This window comes from Dendropsophus ebraccatus, chromosome 3, assembly GCF_027789765.1.
Source record: "Dendropsophus ebraccatus isolate aDenEbr1 chromosome 3, aDenEbr1.pat, whole genome shotgun sequence".
In the NCBI taxonomy this organism is placed as follows: Eukaryota; Metazoa; Chordata; class Amphibia; order Anura; family Hylidae; genus Dendropsophus; species Dendropsophus ebraccatus.
In genome coordinates, this window is record NC_091456.1 from 178,612,219 (window position 1) to 178,635,963 (window position 23,745).

The following is a 23,745-nucleotide window of genomic DNA, read 5'->3' on the forward strand; positions in this document are numbered from 1 at the left end:
TGGGTGAGGCAGGAGATGTATGGAGGCTCTGGAGGTCTATGGGCGAGGCAGGAGATGTATGGAGGCTCTGGAGGTCTATGGGAGAGGCAGGAGATGTATGGAGGCTCAGGAGGTCTATGGGTGAGGCAGGAGATGTATGGAGGCTCTGGAGGTCTATGGGCGAGGCAGGAGATGTATGGAGGCTCTGGAGGTCTATGGGAGAGGCAGGAGATGTATGGAGGCTCTGGAGGTCTATGGGAGAGACCAGGAGCCCTTACACACCAGACTATCATTCGTTGTACATTACCACACAGGCCATTATGTGCTCCTTCTGCCATTCTTCCCGCACTTTATCCAGATGACTGACATTTTGCTGGTATGTTTTATCTGGAATAAATAGTGAGACGCCATCTTTAACACCCAAGGTTCTGTAAGTGGCCGGACTGACTCTCACATACATGTAGAGGTGATAAATATCCCAGCCTGGGTCCTATCACATCCTAATTTACTGCCCAGCACTACAACCCCCTAAGTGCTGGGGATCAGGGTAACATGACCCCAAATGATTATTGTCCAAGTAAAATGATAACGTACCCGCATCTTCCGCCGTCACCTTTGAATGCGCCAGTTTTGCATAAATCTGCATCAAATGAGAAATCAATAAATCACACACTTCTGTATCAATGATTGTATGGACGACACAGAGCAGGATGGTGCAGCTCAGCTTTGTAAACAGAAACCTGGTTGGTTGTACCTGTCACTTAAAAAAAAAAAAAAAGAAAACTTTTGACACGTTCAATAACAAGTGCGTGACAAAGATGGCCTCATAGACTTGCAACTCTGTTCCATTGAAGTGAATGGAGCCTAAATGCAAACCACACCTCAAGTGGAGACAAGAGCGGTGCTGTCTCTGGAAGAAAGCGGCCATGTTTTTGTAGTTCTGGATAACTCCTTTAAAGGGGTTATCCAGAGCTACAAAAACATGGCCACTTTCCCCCTACTGTTGTCTCCAGATTGGGTGGGGTTTTGTAACTCAGTTCCATTGAAGTAAAGGAGCTTGATTGTAAACCGCACCTGAGTACAGTAGGGGGAAAAGTGGCCATGTTTTTGTAGCGCTGGATAACCCCTTTAAGTTGAGAGTCTGTCTTGGTCATGTAGCACAGAGCTGTCTGGTGCACACTTCTCCCAGCTTGTTCCAGGGACTGGTTCAGGGTCAGAAGTTTCTTCAAGTGACAGTGTCCATTTAAAGATCGGGAATCTCCCCTTCCCTGGTTGTGCATTTGAAATTGTAGTAGTTAGTTAATTAGCTTATGCTTTAAGTGTAGAATATTAGAAAGCCATGTTGTCTGATGTCTCCATCAATTATTCAGTACGCCTGCATGTTCAGCTTAAAGGGGTAGTTCACCCCCCAAATTTTTCTTTTAAATTAACTGGTGCCAGAGACTTATAATTTACTTCTATAAAAAAAAAAAATTCCTGTCTTCCAGTACTTATCAGCTGCTGTATGTCCTACAGGAAGTGGTGTATTCTCTCCAGTTTGACACAGTGCTCTCTGCTGCCACCTCTGTGCATGTCAGGAACTGTCCAGTTCAGCAGAAAATCCCTGGCAGCGAGCAGGGAACGAGGAGCAAGCGACCGCTGACCTGACAGCTCGGCGTTCCTTTGCTCCCCTTAATCGTCCCGTGTAATAGGGGCTGAGGGCCCCCTTAAAATTGGATGGTCGGCCCTGACAAAATCAGTTGGTATATATTAAGCTTCAGAATATATTCACACAGCAGAAATATCTCTGACTTTCCTTGCTGCAGAACGACCCCATTCGGAAATTTTTACAATGAATCTGCACCGTCTGAATAAACCATATAAGCGAATAATACTAAATGAATTGATCCTGGCATCGGCACCCCTCACAATACCTTGTCCTGTTGCTTTTGATTCATGGTGTTTTTGTTGCAGCGAGAAACGTTCATCTCGGCCTCGTCCTTCTCCCGACACCTCTGCTCGTACATCTTCTTACTCTGATGGTGGAAACAGATACATAGGAGATCAGTTTACAGCTGACGGGGGGAGGGGAGGTGCGAGAGTGACGGAAACTGGTGCAAATAAAAAAAGGTGCTGTTTGTTTGGAAAGCATGTTGTATCTAAACTCCGGTAAAGCAGCGGAATTTAAAGGGGTTACCCAGCGAAAATATTTTTCTTTCAAATCATCTGGTTTCATGTTATATAAAATTTGTAATTTACAAAAGAATTCAAAAATCTTAAGTTGTCCAGTACTTATCATCTGTTGTATGTCCTGCAGGAAGTGGTGTATTCTTTCCAGTCTGACACAGTGCTCTCTGCTGCCACCTCTGTCCATGTCAGGAACAGTCCAGAGTGGTGGCAAATCCCCATAGAAAACCTCTCCTGTTTCGGACAGTTCCTGACATGGACAGTGGTGGCAGCAGAGAGCACTGTGTCAGACTGGAAAGAATACACCACTTTCTACAGGATGTACGGCAGATGATAAGTACCGGAAGACTTGAGATAATTGGTCTAGAAGGGCACATAATTGGTCTAGACGGGTAGATTTAATTTGGAAGGGTAGATAATTGGTCTAGAAGTGAAGATAGTTGGTTTAGGGTCCATTTACACAGAAAGATTATCTGCCAAAGATTTAAAGCCAAAGCCAAGAATGGATTTCAAAAGAGGAGAAATCTCAGGCTTTCCTTTATGACCTGATCTCTGTTTATAGTCTGCTTCTGGCTTTGGCTTCAAATCTTTGGCAGGTAATCTGTCAGATAATCTTTCTGTGTAAATGAAAAATGTTTACCGAAAAATGACTTTAAAAGGGTAGTGCACAAAAAAAAAAATTCTTTTAAATGAACTGCTGCCATGAAGTGCCAGAGATTTGTAATTTACTTTAAAAAATCTCAAGCCCTCCAGTACTTATCAGCTGCTGTGTGTCCAGCAGGAAGTGGTATTATTTCCAGTCTGGAGAGCAGGAGAGGTTTTCTTTGGGGATTTGCTCCTTCTCTGGACAGTTCCTGACATGGACAGAGGAGGCGAGGCAACAGAGAGCACCGTGTCAGACAGGAAAGAAAACAACACTTCCTGCTGGACACAAAGCAGCTGATAAGTACTGGAAGGCTTGAAATTTTTTAATAGAAGTAAATTACAAATCTCTGGCACTTCATGTCAGCAGTTGATTTGAAAGAAAAAAAAAAATTGGGTGCACTACCCCTTTAAGGTCAGGTCAAAAGATACAATCAACGACATACGAACGAGTTTTCGTTAGTAGTTTGATTGTTGCCCAGATATGCACGGAAAAATTATCGCATAAATTAAAACAATTTCATGATTTTTTGCATGATAATTGCCCCGTGTAATAGGGCCCTAAGTCCAGCGTTTACTTTATGAAACAAAAACTGATGCAAACAAATCTGTATTTTTAATTATTTCTTTTTATTATTGTTATTATTATTTTAAACATTCTCAAACAGATACAGTAAAATGGATGCAAAAACGCAGTGTGGCCCTTTGCTAATACGTGGAAGAGACCAGGGGGGAGAGTTATCAAACATGGTGTAAAGTGAGACTGGCTCAGTTGCCCCTAGCAACCAATCAGATTCCACCTTTCATTTTCTATAGAGTCTGTGAGGAATGAAAGGTGGAATCTGATTGGTTGCTAGGGGCAACTGGGCCAGTTTCACTTTACACCATGTTTGATAAATCTACAAAAAGTTGTAGTTTTTGCAATAGCTCGAAGATCCCCACCGTTCCGTACTTACATCCACAGTCCTCTTGTATTGAAGCTGTCTATGCTTGTGTATGTTATCCATGGCAGCTTCTATCTGCAAAGATAAAGCAACATAAAGACGTGCTGGCTTATACATGCATCACCTCTGATCTATAAAACCCTTTAAACCCTCCAGCCGTGGCGACATTGCAATTCCTATCATGCCTGGACTGCCAAAGCCGAAGGGTTGACACCTGAGACCTAACGGGATACTCCTCTTTTTTTTTTTTTTTTTTTTTTTTTAGTGTCCAAAAGTTATATAGAGTTATAATTTACTTCTGTTTAAAAATTTCCAGTCTTCCAGTACTTATCAGCTACTGTAAGCGGTGTTTTCTCTCCAGTCTGACAACATGCTCTCTGCTGCCACTTCTGTCCGTGTCAGGAACTGTCCAGAGCAGTAGCAAATCCCCATAGAAAACCTCTCCTGCTCTGGACAGTTCCTGACACGGACAGAGATGGCAGCAGAGAGCACTGTGTCAGACTGGAAAGAATACACCACTTCCTGCAGGACATACAGAAGCTGATAAGTACTGGAAGGCTTGAGATTTCTTAACAGAAGTAAATTACAAATGTGTACAACTTTCTAACGCCAGATGAAAAAAATAAAATTCCGGAGTACTCCTTTAAAGGGTGCTTCTTTAGGGCTCCAACTAAAATGATGCAAGTCTATTGTTTTTAATGGAGATTTATCATCCCCTAGAAACAAGAACCCATTTGGTGAATCTCTAACACCTTCACATGGAGAGCTTGACCCACTATAATAACATAGGAGCCCCTGTACACTGACAGCTGCCCCCTCCCCTCTGACCTAGTACTATATATAAACATGTTTCGTAATATCATGTATATCATTTAACCCATTCCGTGTAAAGCCCATTTCCCTTTTTGGAAACTCCCTCGACCAGCTGATACGCTTTCTGTATTACACAGCAGACTTCCATTATTCAGACTTATACGGTTCTCATTGTTCACACGTTTGTTATCTGTATCTAGATATGAAGAGGAGAACCGGGTAGTTCCGCATTGTCAACTGACTTTATTACAGCGGAGAATACTGACAGCCTACACCGAGATACGGGGAAAGAGGAAACACACTCCAGAGCCCACCATACTATTTCCTTCTAATAACTAGCAGACGAGTCATGTGCATCCCCAATGCTATATCATGGTCTGGCAAAAAAATCTTTTTCTTTCAAATCAACTGATTTTAGAAAGTTATATTTGTAATGTACTTCTATTTATGTATTCCCATACTTATCAGCTGCTGTATGTCCTGCAGGAAGTGGTGTATTCTTTCCAGTCTGCCACAGTGTTCTCAGCTGCCACCTCTGTCTTTGACAGGAGCTGTCCAGAGCAGGAGAGGTTTTCTATGGGTTTTGCTTCTGCTCTGGACAGTTCCTGACATGGACAGAGGTGTCAGTAGAGAGCAATGTGTCACACTAAAAACAATACACCACTTCATGTAGGACATACAGCAGCTGATAAGTACTGGAAGACTTGAGATTTTTAAATAGAAGTAAATTATAAATCTATCGACCTTTCTGAAACCAGTTGATTAAAAAAAAAAAAAAAAAAAAAGACTTTTCCCTAAATACTCCTTCAAAGTCACATGAAATGGTGCTGGTATATAAGTCCTGGGGCTAGGTTATAATGGTGACAACACCTTCCAGGCTGCAGATCATTAGTTAAGCTGTAAAGTGCAGAAGCCTAAAGCACTGTGCACTGAAGAGGCTCAACCTGTTCTACATTTCATGTTGCATTGGGTTTGCTGGGATAACTTCCTGCTCTACCTGTGAACTATAGCCCATTTATAGATAGAATACTACAGCTTCCATCATGGCCCAACCACTGGGCATATCCTCCAACATGATACTACTCTCTAATACTCCATATATGGAACACAACCCCTTCCAACATGATCCGACCACTGGATATGACCTCCATGAGCACTGCAACACCCAACATGATCCGACCCCTGGATCTGACCCCCATCTGTACATAGAGCACTGCAACACCCAACATGATCCGACCCCTGGATATGACCCCCATCTGTACATAGAGCACTGCAACACCCAACATGATCCGACCACAGGATATGACCGCCATCTGTACATAGAGCACTGCAACACTCAACATGATCCGACCCTTGGATATGACCGCCATCTGTACATAGAGCGCTGCAACACTCAACATGATCCGACCACAGGATATGACCGCCATCTGTACATAGAGCACTGCAACATGATCCGACCACAGGATATGACCGCCATCTGTACATAGAGCGCTGCAACATGATCCGACCCCTGGATATGACCCCCATCTGTACATAGAGCACTGCAACACCCAACATGATCCGACCCCTGGATATGACCGCCATCTGTACATAGAGCACTGCAACACTCAACATGATCCGACCCCTGGATATGACCCCCATCTGTACATAGAGCACTGCAACACTCAACATGATCCGACCCCTGGATATGACCCCCATCTGTACATAGAGCACTGCAACACTCAACATGATCCGACCCCTGGATATGACCGCCATCTGTACATAGAGCGCTGCAACACCCAACATGATCCGACCACAGGATATGACCGCCATCTGTACATAGAGCACTGCAACACTCAACATGATCCGACCCTTGGATATGACCACCATCTGTACATAGAGCGCTGCAACACTCAACATGATCCGACCACTGGATATGACCGCCATCTGTACATAGAGCGCTGCAACATGATCCGACCACAGGATATGACCGCCATCTGTACATAGAGCGCTGCAACATGATCCGACCCCTGGATATGACCGCCATCTGTACGTAGAGCACTGCAATACCAAACATGACCCGACCACTGGATATGACCGCCATCTGTATATAGAGCACTGCAACACTCAACATGATCCGACCCCTGGATATGACCGCCATCTGTACGTAGAGCACTGCAATACCAAACATGATCCGACCACTGGATATGACCGCCATCTGTATATAGAGCGCTGCAACATCCAACATGATCCGACCACTGGATATGACCGCCATGAGCACTGCAACATCCAACATGATCTGACCACTGGATATGACCACCATGAGCACTGGATATGAGCGCTGCAACTCCTAACATAATCTGACTACTGGATATGATTACCATCTGTATGTAGAGCACTGCAACATCCAACATGATCCCACCACTGGATATGACCACCATGAGCACTGCAACACCTAACATAATCCGACCACTAGACATGATTACCATCTGTGTGTAGAGCGCTGCAACATCCAACATGATCCGACCAATGGATATGACCACCATGAGCACTGCAACACCTAACATGATCAGACCACTGGATATGACCACCATGAGCAATGTAACACCCAACATGATCCAACTACTGGATATGACCACCATGAGCACTGCAACAGCCAACATGATCCAACCACTGGATGTGACCATAATACTACTATCTAATACTTCATACATGGAACACAACCCCTTCCAACATGACTCGATCAGTTGACATGACCACCATACCACTGTTATACTCGGTCCATAGAGCACTGCAACCTTCAGCATGATCCAACCTCACCACCAGCAAGACCTGACCACTGGACATGACCATAGAACACACCACCTTACAACCATATAGTATGGTTGTGTCCAGTGCTTGGGTCATGTTGGGTGTTAGAGTGTTCTATGTAGATGTATATGAGTATAACAGAATTGTATGGTGGTCATGTCCAGTGGTTGGATCATGTTGTAACCAGATGCAGCCACTACCTATAACAAAATCGTATCATGGTCAGTTATGTTGGGATTGTGGTGTTTCCTTTATTGTATTGTTTAACGGCCAGTTCATGTTGGTACGGTAGGTGCTGTGTATAGAGTATTATGGTTGTGTCTAGTGATCGGATCATGTATGAGGCTGTGGTGTCCTATTTAGAGACAATATAATTGTATAATGGTCATATCCAAGATCGGATCATGCGGGAAGGTGGTGTGTTCTATGGTCATGTCCAGTAGTCGGATCATCTTGGAAGGTGTTGTATTCTATGGTCATGTCCAGTGGTTAGGTCTTGTTGGAAGGTGGTGTGTTCTATGGTCATGTCCAGTGGTCGGATCATGTTGGGAGGTGTTGTGTTCTATGGTCATGTCTAGTGGTCGGATCATTTTGGAAGGTGGTGTGTTCTATGGTCATGTCCAGTGGTCGGATCATGTGGGAAGGTGTTGTGTTCTATAGTCATGTCCAGTGATCTGATCGTGTTGGAAGGTGGTGTGTTCTATGGTCATGTCCAGTGGTCGGATCATGTTGGAAGGTGGTGTGTTCTATGGTCATGTCCAGTGGTCGCATCATGTTGGAAGTTGGTGTGTTCTATGGTCATGTCCAGTGGTCGCATCATGTTGGAAGGTGGTGTGCTCTATTGTCATGTCCAGTTGTCGGATCATGTTGGAAGGTGGTGTGTTCTATGGTCATGTTCAGTGGTCGGATCATGTTGGAAGGTGGTGTGTTCTATGGTCATGTTCAGTGGTCGGATCATGTTGGAAGGTGGTGTGTTCTATGGTCATGTCCAGTGGTCGGATTATGTTGGAAGGTGTTGTTTTCTATGGTCATGTCCAGTGGTTGGATCATGTTGGAAGGTGGTGTGTCCAGTGGTCAGGTCTTGTTGGTGGTTGTATTGTAATAATTTTTTTTTATAGTGGACGTATCCAGTGGTGGGATCTGGCTGGAGGTTGAAGAATGGAACAACCATACAACAGATACTATAAATAAAACACCACAATCCCAACATAAATGACCTTTATACAATTTTGTTACTGGTAGTGGCTGGATCTGGTTACAACATCATCCGACCACTGGACACGACCGCCATACAATTCTGTTGCACTCATATACATCTACATAGAATTCAAGCCTCATATACATCTACATAGAATTCAAGCCAACGATCGGCACACCAGCTCACCAGGGTGCCCAGGGAATAGTCAAAACAATGTAGAAGAAATAAATCCCGGCACTCTCGTATTTGAAGCAAGTAAAGTCTCTGTGTTTATTTACACATGGGACGCTGCACGCGTTCCGACCATCAGGTCTTTTTCAACAGCATGGTTGAGAAAGACCTGATGGTCGGAACACGTGCAGTCTCCCATCTGTGAATAAACACAGAGACTTTACTTTCCTCAAATACGAGAGTGCGGGGATTTATTTCTTTTACATCTACATAGAACACTCTAACACCCAACATGATCCGACCACTGGAGACAACCATAATACTACTATCTACCACTTCATACATGGACCACAACACCTTCCAGCATGATATGACCACTGGACACGACCACCATACAACTCTGTTCTACTCCATATATAGAACACTGCAACTCCAGCATGATGTGACCACTGGACATGACCATAATACTACTATCTAACACTCATACTTGGAATACATTTTCCAACATAATTCAACTACTGGACTTGACCACTATACAATACTGTACATAAAATACTATAACACCCAACATGATCTCACCACCAAGCATGACCATAATACTACTACCTAATACTTTATAGATGGAACACAACACCTTTCAACCATGACTCAACCAGGGGACATGACCACCATACACTGCAACCTTCATCATGTTCCGACCACTGGATATGTCCACCATACAATTTTTTTTTATTACAATACAACCACCAACAAGACCTGACCACTGGACATGACCTTAGAACACAACACCTTCCAACATGACCAACCTTGGATTTGACCATAGAACACAACACCTTCCAACATGACCTGACCACTGGACATGACCATAGAACACAACCCCTTCCAACATGACCAACCTTGGATATGACCATAGAACACAACCCCCTCCAACATGATCCGACCACTGGACATGACCATAGAACACAACCCCTTCCAACATGACCAACCTTTGATATGACCGTAGAACACAACCCCTTCCAACATGACCCGACCTTGGATATGACCATAGAACACAACCCCTTCCAACATGACCAACCTTTGATATGACCGTAGAACACAACCCCTTCCAACATGACCGACCTTGGATATGACCATAGAACACAACCCCTTCCAACATGACCAACCTTGGATATGACCATAGAACACAACCCCTTCCAACATGACCCGACCTTGGATATGACCATAGAACACAACCCCTTCAAACATGACCAACCTTTGATATGACCGTAGAACACAACCCCTTCCAACATGACCCGACCTTGGATATCACCATAGAACACAACCCCTTCCAACATGACCAACCTTGGATATGACCATAGAACACAACCCCTTCCAACATGACCAACCTTGGATATGACCATTATACAATTCTATTACCATCTTTACATAGGACACCACAACCTCATACATGATCTGATCACCAGACACGACCTCCATACATACATGTCTCAACATGACCGACCACTGGACATAATTCTCATCACCTTCCAACACGACGACCACTAGACAACCATAATACAATTGGTATTATACTCAATACATAGTTCCCTACAACCCTCAACATGACCGACCACTGGACATGACCATAATACTTAACATACCATAACACTACAAACTCTAACATGACCTGATCACTGGTCGTATCCCCATCTACATGAACAGCTACATCCTATCTATCTTGCTGGAGTCATGTATGTGTGCACATTGATGCGGATGGTGATCTTCTCACCTTCTTGCGCTCTGCTTTCTGCCGCTCCCTGAACTCCTCCATTTTCTTGGCTTCTTCTCGCAGGGTCTGAGCCAGCTGAATGTGACACTGACCGATGTTGTCGATTTCTGCCAAAAATAAACGTCTAATTAAAAGGGGACGGAACAGCGATGTCGGCGCGCCAATCTTATTACATTATCCAGTTATAACCTCGTATCGGGTCATCTGGAATCAGCTTTGAAAGGGTTAACTGTCCTCATATTTCATATAAACGGATATGGTTATTGCTTGTGTGACTGTACATAGGGAAGAATAGATATAAATGACACAGACTTTGCCTTATACCTATGCAATTATGCTGGGTAGGGGGTTACATTATAAATGGCTGTAACCATCTTTCACTTTAAGGGGGCATTCACAGGTTCCGTGATTACGTGTATATACGGAACAGAATGCAAAGCTGTCAGCATTACCATTCGTTATGATGCCAGCAGCTTGGAATCAGTTTAAATCTTTGTGCTACTGTACTGACACAGTTGCATGAATGTGTCAGTACAGTAGCATGAAGATTTAAACTAATTCGGAGCTCCCGGCATCATACTGATACATGATGCCAGAAGTTCTGTGATTTTGTTCTCTAGTAATTTTTTTTTAATTTACTCTTTGTACATTGCTATGGGGGCGGCCATCTTACCTAAGCTGTTTTTAACAGCATTTAGTGACATGCTTTACTGTCTGGCTCATGGACATAGACAACAATAGCCAGAGTCTTTCCCTTTGAGATGAATGTGAAACATTACAAAGCGCGCTCTGTGACCTTTGAAGAGGTCATTCCACAGGGAGCTGCTATTGTCTTGTATTGATGCTATCTATTTCCTGGTGTCACCTGATGCTGTAATGCTGTACAGATCGCTTTACGGCAGCCTCATTACCACAGACACAACAGGAAGTCTCAGCTTAGTTTAAGCCCCAGTGGTGAGAATGAAAACTGCTGTAGTAGTAGTGGCTCTGGCTCTGATGCTTCGGCCTGTCCATGCATTTACATGATCAGCCATGCCCTTGTATTTCTAGATTTTCCCCCCAGCTGCCATTGCTTTTATTGGAGGCAGATATAGTATTATCGATACTAAACAATAAGTAAATAAGAAAACTGTAAGTCAAGGGAACTTCCCTTTTCTCTCTTTGCTTAATATAAAAAGTCTCTTTAGTCATTCATAGCAGTTAATGGTGCAATAGATTCCAGATAAGAAAATGACACAAGCTAATGTATGAACTGTAATAACCTTATCGGATACTATTATACCAGTCACAAATAAAACCGCTAATAAGTGCATACCCTTCACTGTTTACTGACCACAGCGCCACACATTTAGTAGTGGCTGCATCTGGTACTGCAGCTCTATCACCACCTGAATTATGCTAATTCAATGCTAATACACTATCATTGCTCATGGCAAGGGGTTAAAAAATATAGATTTTTCTTTCAAATCAACTGGTGTCAGAAAATTATACAGATTTGTAATTTACTACTATTTAAAAATCTTCCCATACTTATCAGCTGCTGTATGTCCTGCAAGAAGTGGTGTATCAGACACAGCCTTCTCTGCATGAAGATCACTGTAAACCACCATGAGGCTATGGTAAGAAGAGGCTTTTGCTGTTTCCTTGTTTACAGTACCTGCAAACCACCACTAGGGGTGCTAGAGGCAACCAGAAGGCTGTCAGGGCAGAATACCAGCTGGAGAGCCACAAATTACTGATCACTTCTCTGTTGCAGTATAAAGTAAAGCGGGAGGTTCGGAATTTTGTGTCTTAAAGGGATTGCTCTGACCCCTATGGATATTTGCAAAATTGGAGACAGTATACACAATAAAAAATATATATATACTCACGTTGCTTGAAGACATCTAGAGCCCTTTTAAGTGTGCTGCGGGAGAGGAATTAAAGAGGAGTTACTAGGAGTTGCCTCTCTTCTAAAATCAGAAGCTTGACTCAGTCAGCTGCAGGGAGACCTACAACACTCTGATATGCATGGTCTATCCTAAGGCTGTGTTCACACATGGTATTTGATGCATGTTTGAATAGCACAAATTTGCGATATTTTGACGCAAATTGCACAATTCACAGTAAATTATCACTGTTTCTGCGAAAATTGTGGGAAAATATAGCTATTTTTCCTGCGAAATAGCGCTAATTAAAAACACATTAAAGGGGTATTCCACTCAAGCATAACTTTTATAATATTTTGCTGCCCATAGTGAGACTAATAATTCCTTCCATACTTGTTATTATCAATCCAGTCTCCTTCCCCAGTTCTGAGCTTCTGTTTTCTGCTAAAGACACAAAAATCTGTGTGTGAGCTTTTCTCTGTCTCTCCCCCCCCCCCCCCCCCCTCTTCTGAGACAGATAGTATAAACAAGTCCCTGGCAGGCTTTATCTGCAACTTTGTAGCCTCTTTGTAATGCTGGGAGGGTTAATCACAGTGAGTTCATAAGCAACTTGACTTCAGAATAACTCTCCCAGTATTACAAAGAAGCTACAATGTTGCAGATACAGCCTACCAGGGACTTGTTTACATCAGCTGTCTTAGAAGGGAGGGGGAGACAGAGAGGAAGGCTCACGTGCAGACATTTGTGTCTTCAGCAAAAAGCAGCAGCTTAGAACTGGGGGAAGGAGACTAAATAGAAAATAACAAGGATGGAAGGAATTGTTAGTCTCACCATGGGCAGAAACATATCGGAAGTTATGTTTGAGTGGAATACCCCTTTAAATGCTATGTGTGAACATGGCCTAAGGAATGTAATTAATATAAACAGGCTGTAAAATCCCTTTAAGTAACTACTTAACATAATCTTTATACACAGTACAGCAATGATTATATCTGACACATTTCATGACAGATAAAATGGGCAAGACACAAGGAAACACAGGGAAGAAAAACACAGGGGAATTTCCCTTGCAGTTTACATCCACTTATATCTGCCAAAGTACTGTGCCTCCTCTATAATATCCGACAGGGGACCTGGCATCAGGTGTTCAATTCCTCTGCAGCACCACCTCTGGTGAACTGGAGCATTACATGAAGCCCAATAAAATAAATGGAGTGTCCATGTAATACGTGGACATGCTGGGTCCTCCAAAGAGAGAGACACTCTTTGTATTCAATCTTTGTTGCCTAACTGGGCTCTGAAGTACAGTAAGTACTGCAATGGGCTCAACACCATCTTAGACACAGATGAGGAAAGATTCTTATACAGTATGATCAGCTAAGCACTCACTTCACTTCTGTTTGGCCACAGGGTTTCTTCTTAGTTAAATTAACCAGATCTTTCCCGTATTTCTCTTCTATTGCTGCCCTGTGAAATGGAAATATTAACATTATTTTTTTTTTTTTGTCTTTATCTGAAATTTATCTACTTATCTATATGTCGATCCCTAGAATAGAAGCCATATAATTACATACTAAATCAATACCTGTCTGCACGTATATACAGTTATTACATATATCCCGTATACAATTCACAATGTGGTGGGTGTGCGGGGGACAACTTCCCTCCAAGTCACAGTTAATGTGATTCTTAAAGGGAACCTGTCACCAAGACAATGCTATCTTATCTATCACCATCATGTTATAGAGCAGGAGGAGCTGAGCTGATTGATATATAGATATCTTTGTTGGAAAAGATTCAGTATAACTGTCAGGAACTCACCTGACCTGGCTCCTGCGGCGTCTTCCCCGGCCTCTGCTCCGGCGGCCGGCTCGAGAACGCGCCGGAGCTCCGCCCGCCGGAGCAGAGTGACGTCACGGAGACCCGACGGCGTCCCTAGTAACCGGGGACGCCGCGGTCTCACGTGACAGTCAGTCAGCTGACCGGTCAGCGCAGCTGATGCGGCTCGTGCGGGCTGAGTGGCAGATCGCTCTGCCACTTGGTCTGCAGCACCGCGGCTGCAGTGATTGCTGGATCAGGAGACCGGACCAATCAGTGTCTGGTCCGGGCTCCTGGTCCAGTATAAAGTAATGTGAAAGCCAGCTGGTATTTGCTGGCTATTAGTTCTTCTAGTCCCAGCTCCCCTGCTCCGTCCCAGCGTTCCCTGCCCTATATCCTATTCTGCCTGTCTTCTCGTGTTCTTGACCCTCCGCCTGACCTGTGACTATTCTTTGCTTGCCGATTCTGTACTGCGTTGCCCGTGTGGTTTGACCTGGCTTGTTGACTTCTCTTTATTGTGTTTGTCCGTCCGTCGTGTTTTGTGTTCCACGTATTCAGTACAGGGAACGTCTTCATGGTTGTCCGCGACCGCCTAGGGTCGACTGAGGCAATTAGGCAGGGACAGTGGGTGGGATTAGATCAGGGCCCACTGTCTGGTTGTGTTTGCCGTTGCTGACAATAACTTGTAACTTGATTAAAATCCCTGCTTATTCTATGATAAGGAGTCCAGTGGGCGGTGTCACAATGGACTGGACTCTTTAACATGGGAACATCAGAGATTTGAATCAATAAATTACAAGTTATACTGAATCTTTTCCTATAAATTTATATATCAATCAGCTCAGCTCCTCCTGCTCTATAACATGATGATGATAGTTTACATAGCATTATCATGGTGACTGGTTCCCCTTAAAGGGGTAGTGCGGCGTTTAACATTTATTCACTTAAATAACACACATTACAAAGTTATACAACTGTGTAATGTGTGTTATTTAAGTGAATGGCCCCCTTCCCCGTATTCCCCCCCACCCCAATCACGGCTGAGCAGCTGATGACGCGGCAGAGGAGGGACGACATGAGGGACGACTGGAGCGCTCCGGCCGGCCTCCCAAAGATGACGTTGTATACCTAAGATGGCGGCCGAGGTAGACAGCAATTGAATAAGTATACCGCACCACACTTCCGGGGTGGGGGAGAACACGGGGAAGGGGGCCATCCACTTAAATAACACAAATTACAAAGTTGTATAACTTTGTGATGTGTGTTATTTAGTGAATAAATGTTAAATGCCGCACTACCCCTTTAACGTATCTGTAAATCTCTTAATTTACCAAAACTGACCACTAGGTGTCTCACTTCTCTGTCATCTGCTGTTCACTACTTGCTCCCAGAAGATTTCTGTCTCTGTTCCTCAAAGTAAAATCAAGGCTTTCTAATCACTGACCACCCATATATCATCGGGGAGCCGTCCCTTGTGTAAATACCAGTCTGCCTACTACTCCATGTCCACAGTGCTGCAGTACCCCTTTAGACTGTCGGCAGCAGCATTAGTAGCAGCTTGGTGCATAGTTTAACCCTTTCCTTGCTGTGATCCTGCTGTTCTGCCTTTCTATTCACATAGCATCTTCCAAACCCAGTGTGTCACTAACCCCTTCTCCCACAATAGGCTATCTATAGTAGTGTACTGTGTAAATGATCAGCTCAGCAGCCTACTCAGTACAGTGCGTTTTCTCCAGCACTATAGCATGGCATTGCAGAGAGGAGTATGTGCTGTGCACCATGGAGAAGAATCTCTAGGGCTCAATACCAGAAATGAAACCCCTAAAATCACCACTCTGAAGGGTTAATCTAACTAGGCAGGTTTTTTAAAAAAACAAAAACCTTTTAAAACAACAGATCCTCCTTAAAGACAGGAATTACATAGAGAATTGAGCTTGTGCCTTGACACTATACCAATACGCCCCCCTGTGGACAGAAATAGAGTGCGCTACAGAGGCGTTCTTTCTGGCATCAGAGTATCATATGTCCTAAACACTGTAGTCCAGAATGTTGGCACACTATATATATATATATATATATATATATATATATATACTGTATATTTAGCTGAAAAGAACAATCAATACTTGCCTGCCCTGGTCTCCCACTGCTCATCTTTTTCCCCTGCTTCTAAGATGCGATGTTGAACAGGACCTGCCTGCTCAGCCAATCACTGGCCACAGTGGTGCCCTGTCATAGCCAATGGGCAGGTCCTGCTCTCACTGCAGGAAGAAAAGATAAGTGGCAAGGGACAATAATGGGAGCTGCGACCGAACAGCAGTGGCGTAGCTACCATGAAGGCAGGGAAGGCGACTGCTATGGGGCCCCTGCATTAAGGGGGCCCGAGAAAGCCTGCTCTGCCTTCATGGTAGGTACTGTATGCCACTGACAGCCGACCACTGTACCCCGCTCCCCCAGGGGTCCAGAGAGGAAGAGCGCCCCGCCACTGCACTGTTCAGCCCCCTCACTGTAGTGCGGGGTGAGCAGGCTGAACATCAAAAGGAGCAGGTCCTGCAAGGCACAGGAGAGGGATGAAGGACCTTATGATCACATGACCCAAAGGTCCTAAATACTTCTATGTGAAGATCAGCCCGGACTACAGGAGGAGGAGGGGGGAAGCCTGGGAGCTGTAAGTGCTGTGTATGTGTGTCAGTGAGTGTACATATTGTAACGCCTGGAGTAGTGGATCCACTGGACCGTCACTAGCGATAGCACTAACCTCACCAGGTAGCGGAGTCTAAGGGGCCGCTGGTTTTCACCAGAGCCCGCCGCAAGGCAGGATGGACTTGCTGCGGCAGGCGACCCCCAGGTCGCTACCCCTGGCTTGGTTGCTAGTGACGGCAGGCGAGGCGTGGCAGGAGCAGTAGGCAGGAGATGTGCAGGCAGAGGTCTGTAGACGTGATCGCAGGTGGCGGACAGGACTCAGGAACAATGGGAAGGCAGCGGGCAAGGACTAGGGACAAGGACTGCGGACAGGAACAAGGGACAAGGACTATGGTCAGGAACAACAGGGAGCTGGGCCAAACGCTATGGGAAGCATGTAGAGGCTCCAACCCCTGTAGTGGGGCAGGGCTGGAATTTATAGGAAGTGATTAGTGCAACTTCCAATTAGGGGCGGACTGGCCCTTTAAATCTGAGACAGCCGGCGCGCGCGCGCCCTAGGAGGCGGGGACGCACTCGCCGGCCGGCACAGCGGGTGACAGGAGCGGGGTGAGGTGAGGCGCCCCCAGGGGCCGAACTAGTAGCAGCGCCGGGTCCCTGCACATGGACCCCGGCAGCTGCATGGAGAGGTTGCGGCGGCGGCCGTGACACATATGTATCTATGGGTGTATATGTTAGTAGGTGTATGTATCTGTGGCGCTATATATATATATATATATATATATATAGTCTGTAACACTGGTGTATATGTGTGTTTGTGTATGTCAGTAGTGTCTCAAGTGACAGGTTTGCCCCCAAAGATGTTCTGCAGCAGCTTCTATTAATGCTGGGCTTTAATAAAAGAACCCACCATTAAAGGTGTAGTGCGGCGGTAAAGAATTATTCACAGAATAGCACACATTACAAAGTTATACAACTTTGTAATGTATGTTATGTCTGTGAATGGCCCCCTTCCCCGTGTCCCACCACCCCCACCCGTGTACCCGGAAGTGTGGTGCGCTATACATACCTGTCACGTGCCGACTCGTCTCCGATCTTCAGTCATTGAAGTCATCTTCGGACGGCCGGGCCGAATCCCTCCGACCGTCCTGAGTGCTGGCCACCGTCTGCCGTGTCATCGGCATAACTGTGCTCAGCCAATCGCGGCTGAGCAGCCGATGACGCGGCAGAGGCGGGCCGGCACTCAGGACGGTCGGAGAGATTCGGCCCGGCCGTCCGAAGATGACTTCAATGACTGAAGATCGGAGACGAGTCGGCACGTGACAGGTGAGTATAGCGCACCACACTTCCGGGTACACGGGTGGGGGTGGTGGGACACGGGGAAGGGGGCCATTCACAGACATAACATACATATAACTTTGTAATGTGTGTTATTCTGTGAATAATTCTTTACCGCTGCACTACCCCTTTAATATCTGCTGCATTTTCTTTTATTTCTGGTTGAGTATTTCTTATTACACTGAGATGATTTCCCTGTGTACAGTCTACTCATGGTGTATACATCTGTACTAGTGTAATCACATTACAGCGTATATATGGGTGTATGTCAGTGGCGTATCTGTATATATGTTAAAGGGGTAGTGCGGCGATAAAAAATTATTCACTAAATAAAACACATTACAAAGCTATACAACTTTGTAATGTATGTTATGTTAGTGAATGGCCCCCTTCCCCGTGTTTCCCCCCACCCACGCTAGACCCGGAAGTGTAGTGCTCTATACTCACCTGCTTCGTGTCGACCCCAGCCGCCATCTTGTGACAATGATATCATCTTCGGGCGGGCGGCACGAGGGACGGTCGGAGCGGTTCGGACGGCCGCCTGAAGGTGACATCATTATTACAAGATGGCAGACGGGGCTTGACACGAATCAGGCGAGTATAGAGCACTACACTTCCGGGGTTGGGGGAAACACGGGGAAGGGGGCCATTCACTAACATAACATACATTACAGAGTTGTATAACTTTGTAATGTGTGTTATTTAGTGAATAGTTGCTTACCGCTGCACTGCCCCTTTAATGGTGCCTCAGTGTGTATATATGTGCGTCATTGTCTGTGTTTGGCGGAGGGTGGGGGGTAGGGGAGCGTACATGATTCATGGGGCCCCGTACAGTTTTTTGCTATGGGGCCCCATGAATCCTAGCTACGCCCCTGCCAAACAGTGTAGGTAAGTATCCTCATGGACAGGTAGTCAGAGCGAGTGGGGAGAAGCACAGGACTGTGTGCTTCACTCCCAGACTTGCGGCAATCTCCATTCAGTTGTAGGAGGCTCATAATGGAGCCTGTCTTCTGCAACTCAGTTAATGTTGTGGGTAGGAAGGTACCCTGTATACACCAATGGGTAATCTTCCCAAAAGGGTGGAAGCTGTTATATCTGCAAAGGAGGGAGGGGTGCAAATCCATATTGGCACCTAGGGATTTAGGATGAGACATCCTATAGGCTTGTGTAGGAGTGAATACGGTGTATATGTAAACCTGTCAGTACTTAGAATGAATGGCACACTCACCTTTCCTTTAGGAAATCTTCAAACTCCTTGCAGTTCTTCCTGCCATCATTCATGTGCTGGAGGAGGGTGTCATAGCCCTGGGTACTGGTGATGTCTGTACTCTGCAAAGAACAGAACAATTAGATCAGAGACATTGTAAGAGCCCAGATCTGCCCTGCGGAGTATCACTATAGTCCATGTCGGGATGGGCAGACGTCGGGTGGATCCAATCTACATAACAAAGTCAGATCAAGCTAAGGGCCCTTTTACACAGAAAGATTATCTGACAGATTATCTGCCAAAGATTTGAAGCCAAAGCCAGGACTGGATTTGAAAAGAGGAGAAATCTCAGGCTTTCCTTGATGACCTGATCTCTGTTTATAGTCTGTTCCTGGTTTTGGCTTCAAATCTTTGGTAGATAATCTGTCAGATAATCTTTCTGTGTAAAAGGGCCCTAACATCTAAATTGAATAGAGACGGAAATGTCACTTCAATGAGCAAGATGATATGAAATGCAAAGTCAGTGTATTTAAAGTTAGGTTAAAGGGGAACTCCATTTGGTTAAAGGGGAACTCCAGAGAGTAATAGTAGAGAGATAGTAATCACTGCTCATTCTGCAGAGGCTTCTGCATACACCGCACTACTGACAACCATAAGAATATACAGTACAGGGAGGGGGGTCAGTAGAGCTGTGTCAGCAGCAGCAGGGATAAGGGCTTGAGCAGCCCTGCAGTTCCTTACACAAGCAGAGAGGCCTGTGTCACCAATCCTACCACCAAACATATAATAGTAGATAAATACAAAATTATACATTTATTTTGTGAGGTTATATTTCAAAGTATATAGTATAGGGGCACTGTGGCCAGATTAAAGGGATACTCCAGAGAAAAACGAAACATTATTTTAAAATCAACTGAAAAAGCTATACAGATTTGTAAATTACTTCTATTTAAAACAAACAAACAAAAAAACAAATCCTTATACTACTTATCAGCTGCTGTATGTCCTAGAGAAAATGCTGTAGTCTTTCCAGTCTGACACAATGCTCTCAGCTGCCACCTCTGTCCATGTCAGGAACTGTCCAGAGCAGTAGCAAATCCCCATAGAAAATCTCTCCTGCTCTGGCCAGTTCCTGACATGGACAGAGATGGCAGCAGAGAGCACTGTGTCAGACTGGAAAGAATCCACCACTTCCTGCCAAGCATACAGCAGCTGATAAGTACTAGAAGGCTTGAATTTTTAAATAGAAGTAATTTACAAATCTGCATAACTTTGTGAAACCAGTTGATTAGGAAAAATATAAAATTCAAGAATGCCCCTTTAATTATGAGGGCACTGTGGTTGGCACTGTTTTAAGCTTCTGAAGGGGTTATCCAGCGCTACAAAAACATGGCCACTTTTCCCCCTGCTGTTGTCTCCAGTTCAGGTGCGGTTTGCAATTAAGCTCCATTTACTTCAATGGAACTGAGTTTCAAAACCCCACCCAATCCCGGAGACAACTGTAGGGGAAAGGTGGCCATGTTTTTGTAGCGCTGGATAACTCCTTTAATATGTTATGGGGTAATGTGGCTGACTATTATGGGGCCGACTATCATCGGGCAATGTGGCTGACTATTATGGGACAGTGTGGCTGACTATTATGGGACAATGTGGCTGACTATTATGGGACAATGTGGCTGACTATTATGGGGCAATGGGGCTGACTATTATGGGGCAATGGGGCTGACTATAATGGGGCTGACTATTATGGGGCAATGGGGCTGACTATTATGGGACAATGTGGCTGACTATAATGGGGCTGACTATTATGGGGCAATGGGGCTGACTATTATGGGGCGATGTGGCTGACTATTATGGGGCAATGGGGCTGACTATTATGGGGTAATGGGGCTGACTATTATGGGGCAATTGGGCTGACTATTATGGGGCAATGGGGCTGATTATTATGGGGCAATGTGGCTGACTATTATGGGGCAATGTGGCTGACTATTTATTATAAGACAATGTGGCTGACTATTATGGGACAATGGGGCTGACTATTATGGGACAGTCTGGCTGACTATTATAGGGCAATGGGGCTGACTATTATGGGGCAATGTGGCTGACTATTATAGGACAATGGGGCTGACTATTATGGGGCAATGTGGCTGACTATTATAGGACAATGGGGCTGACTATTATGGGACAGTCTGGCTGACTATTATGGGGCAATGGGGCTGACTATTATGGGGTAATGTGGCTGACTATTATGGGGCAATGTGGCTGACTATGATGGGGCACCTGAGTGACACTATTATCAGCTTCTAGGCTTCATTTATTGTGTCTATATTTTATGGGGGTGCCATGGTCGCCCTCTATATACAACTCTATATACTCTGACACAACTGTAGATAGTGACAGATGAAGTGTAACCCAGAAGTGAAGCATTACGTGATCAGGAGTCAGGTTTATAGTATATCGGTGACTCATTAAAATATCATTCAAAACATTGCCGGCAAAACATAAGCATGGCAGGGGAATTGCCCTATAGCCCGGGGACAGGTCCACCCAGTGCTGGTTAGGCCAGTTTCATGTGTGTTCAGTCACTTACATGAGCAGTCACAGGAACTCCGGCTGCCATGTTAATGGCCCAGGATCCTTTTTTTTCTATTAATACTTCCTTGTTCCATTAACAAAAAGTTTAAACTATTTATATTGAATTTCCTTCCATGGCTGATGAGTCAGGATGGAGAACTGGAAGCTCTGAGGGTGGGAGCGACTCTGGGTGTTGGGGGAGGGGGGGGGGGGAATCAGTACAGCTTATTTTTTGTGAAGGTAACAATGTTTCTCCAGACAACCCACTTACAGGAGTTGCCACTACTATGCAGAGGGGAGCAAAGGGAAGGATATTTGCTTGAGCTTCTAGGCCATCATCCAAGCTTAGTATTTGCCGAATTTGATACTAGAATAAATAGGAAAGAGACGTGTGTACCCTCCTCCCTATTGCCAATAGCCTTATTGCCAACTAAATAATAAATATACTATACTCACCTCCTCCAGTCGCCACATCAATACTGATCTGTGTGCGTTGCAGGTTCTGTGTTCTTCTGCCTGCTCAGCCAATCAGTGAGTGAGGCGGAACAGCACTGCAGCCGATGATTGGCTGAGCAGGCAGGTCCTGTGGGGTTGGTGCTATGCAGAAACCAGAAAGAGACCAGCTGAGGACAGAGAGCATTGGCACTGCAACTGCAGGGGACTGGAGGAGGTGAGTATAGCATATTTATTATTTTGACATTACCCCCAACCATGAAGCAAATCTTTTTCCTTGGACAACCCGAATATGATTTTCAGTTGGATTTACTAGACACCAATTAATGACAACTTATATAACCCCACTCCTTAGCAATCTGCTTCCATCTATACATAGTTTACATCCGAAACGGTGCCACAGCTCTTCACAGGTTGGGTGTGGTATTGCTGCTCGTAATTGCATCCACTTTAATAAAGCTTAGCAGCACTGACAGACATAGGTGAGTATGGCGCTGTTTCTGGAAGAAAGCAGCCAAGTATTTTCATATACTGGACAATCTATTTATTAACATGAACTGAGGGAAACATAGGGATTCATGGTGCTGCCAGTTTGGGTTTAACCTGTAGTCAGCTGTAATACCACCACTATAAGCTGCTTGAGTGCAATGTAGCCATAAGGTCCCATTAACCCATGCACACTATATGGATAAAAGTAATAGGACACCTACAGGAACATCTCATTCTAAATCCAAATACGTTACTATGGAGTCTCTCCTCCTTTGCAGGTATAATGGCTTCCACACTTCAGGGAAGAATTTTCTACAAAATTTTATAGGTGTCTGTGATCACTTTTACTCAACTGGTGTCAGAAAGTTATATAGATTTTAATTTACTTCTATTTAAAGGTCTTCCGGTACCTATCAGCTGCTGTATGTCCTGCAGGAAGTGTTGTATTCTTTCCAGTCTGACACACTGCTCTCTGCTGCCACCTCTGTCCATGTCAGGAACTGTCCAGAGCAGGAGAGGTTTTCTATGGGGATTTTCTCCTGCTCTGGACAGTTCCTGACATGGACAGAGGTGGCAGCAGAGAGCACTGTGTCTGACTGGAAAGAATATGCCACTTCCTGCAGGACATACAGCAGCTGATAAATACTGTAAGACTGGAGATTTTAACTTTCTAAAACCAGTTGATTTGAATGAAAACAAATTCGCCAAAAGTAATGGCCGTCTGTGCTCTGTACCCCACCCTGTGACTCTCGTGCTGTGGAGCCGTTGCTTGGGGAATACTGATATAATACAAGGATGTCCCAGGTCCTCCAGAACGGGTCCCAACCCTAATATAACACATAGACAGGGTTCACGCCGGAGCTGTATACCGCGTTGACCTATGACCA

General features: G+C 44.8%; 1 protein-coding gene across 3 annotated transcripts in view; it reads right to left on the reverse strand.

Moving 5' to 3' along the window:
• Nucleotides 1–23,745, reverse strand: part of PSTPIP2 (proline-serine-threonine phosphatase interacting protein 2) — a 48,315-nt gene that overhangs the window by 9,146 nt on the left and 15,424 nt on the right. For all 3 annotated transcript variants that reach the window (XM_069963233.1, XM_069963232.1, XM_069963234.1), the window contains exons 2-9: nt 19,364–19,464; nt 13,729–13,806; nt 12,343–12,377; nt 10,472–10,578; nt 3,744–3,806; nt 1,893–1,994; nt 574–619; nt 287–366 (exon numbers count right to left, since the gene is read on the reverse strand). In XM_069963233.1, coding sequence (XP_069819334.1) covers nt 287–366; nt 574–619; nt 1,893–1,994; nt 3,744–3,806; nt 10,472–10,578; nt 12,343–12,377; nt 13,729–13,806; nt 19,364–19,464 — 612 coding nt within the window. The remainder of the gene's footprint in view (nt 1–286; nt 367–573; nt 620–1,892; nt 1,995–3,743; nt 3,807–10,471; nt 10,579–12,342; nt 12,378–13,728; nt 13,807–19,363; nt 19,465–23,745) is intronic.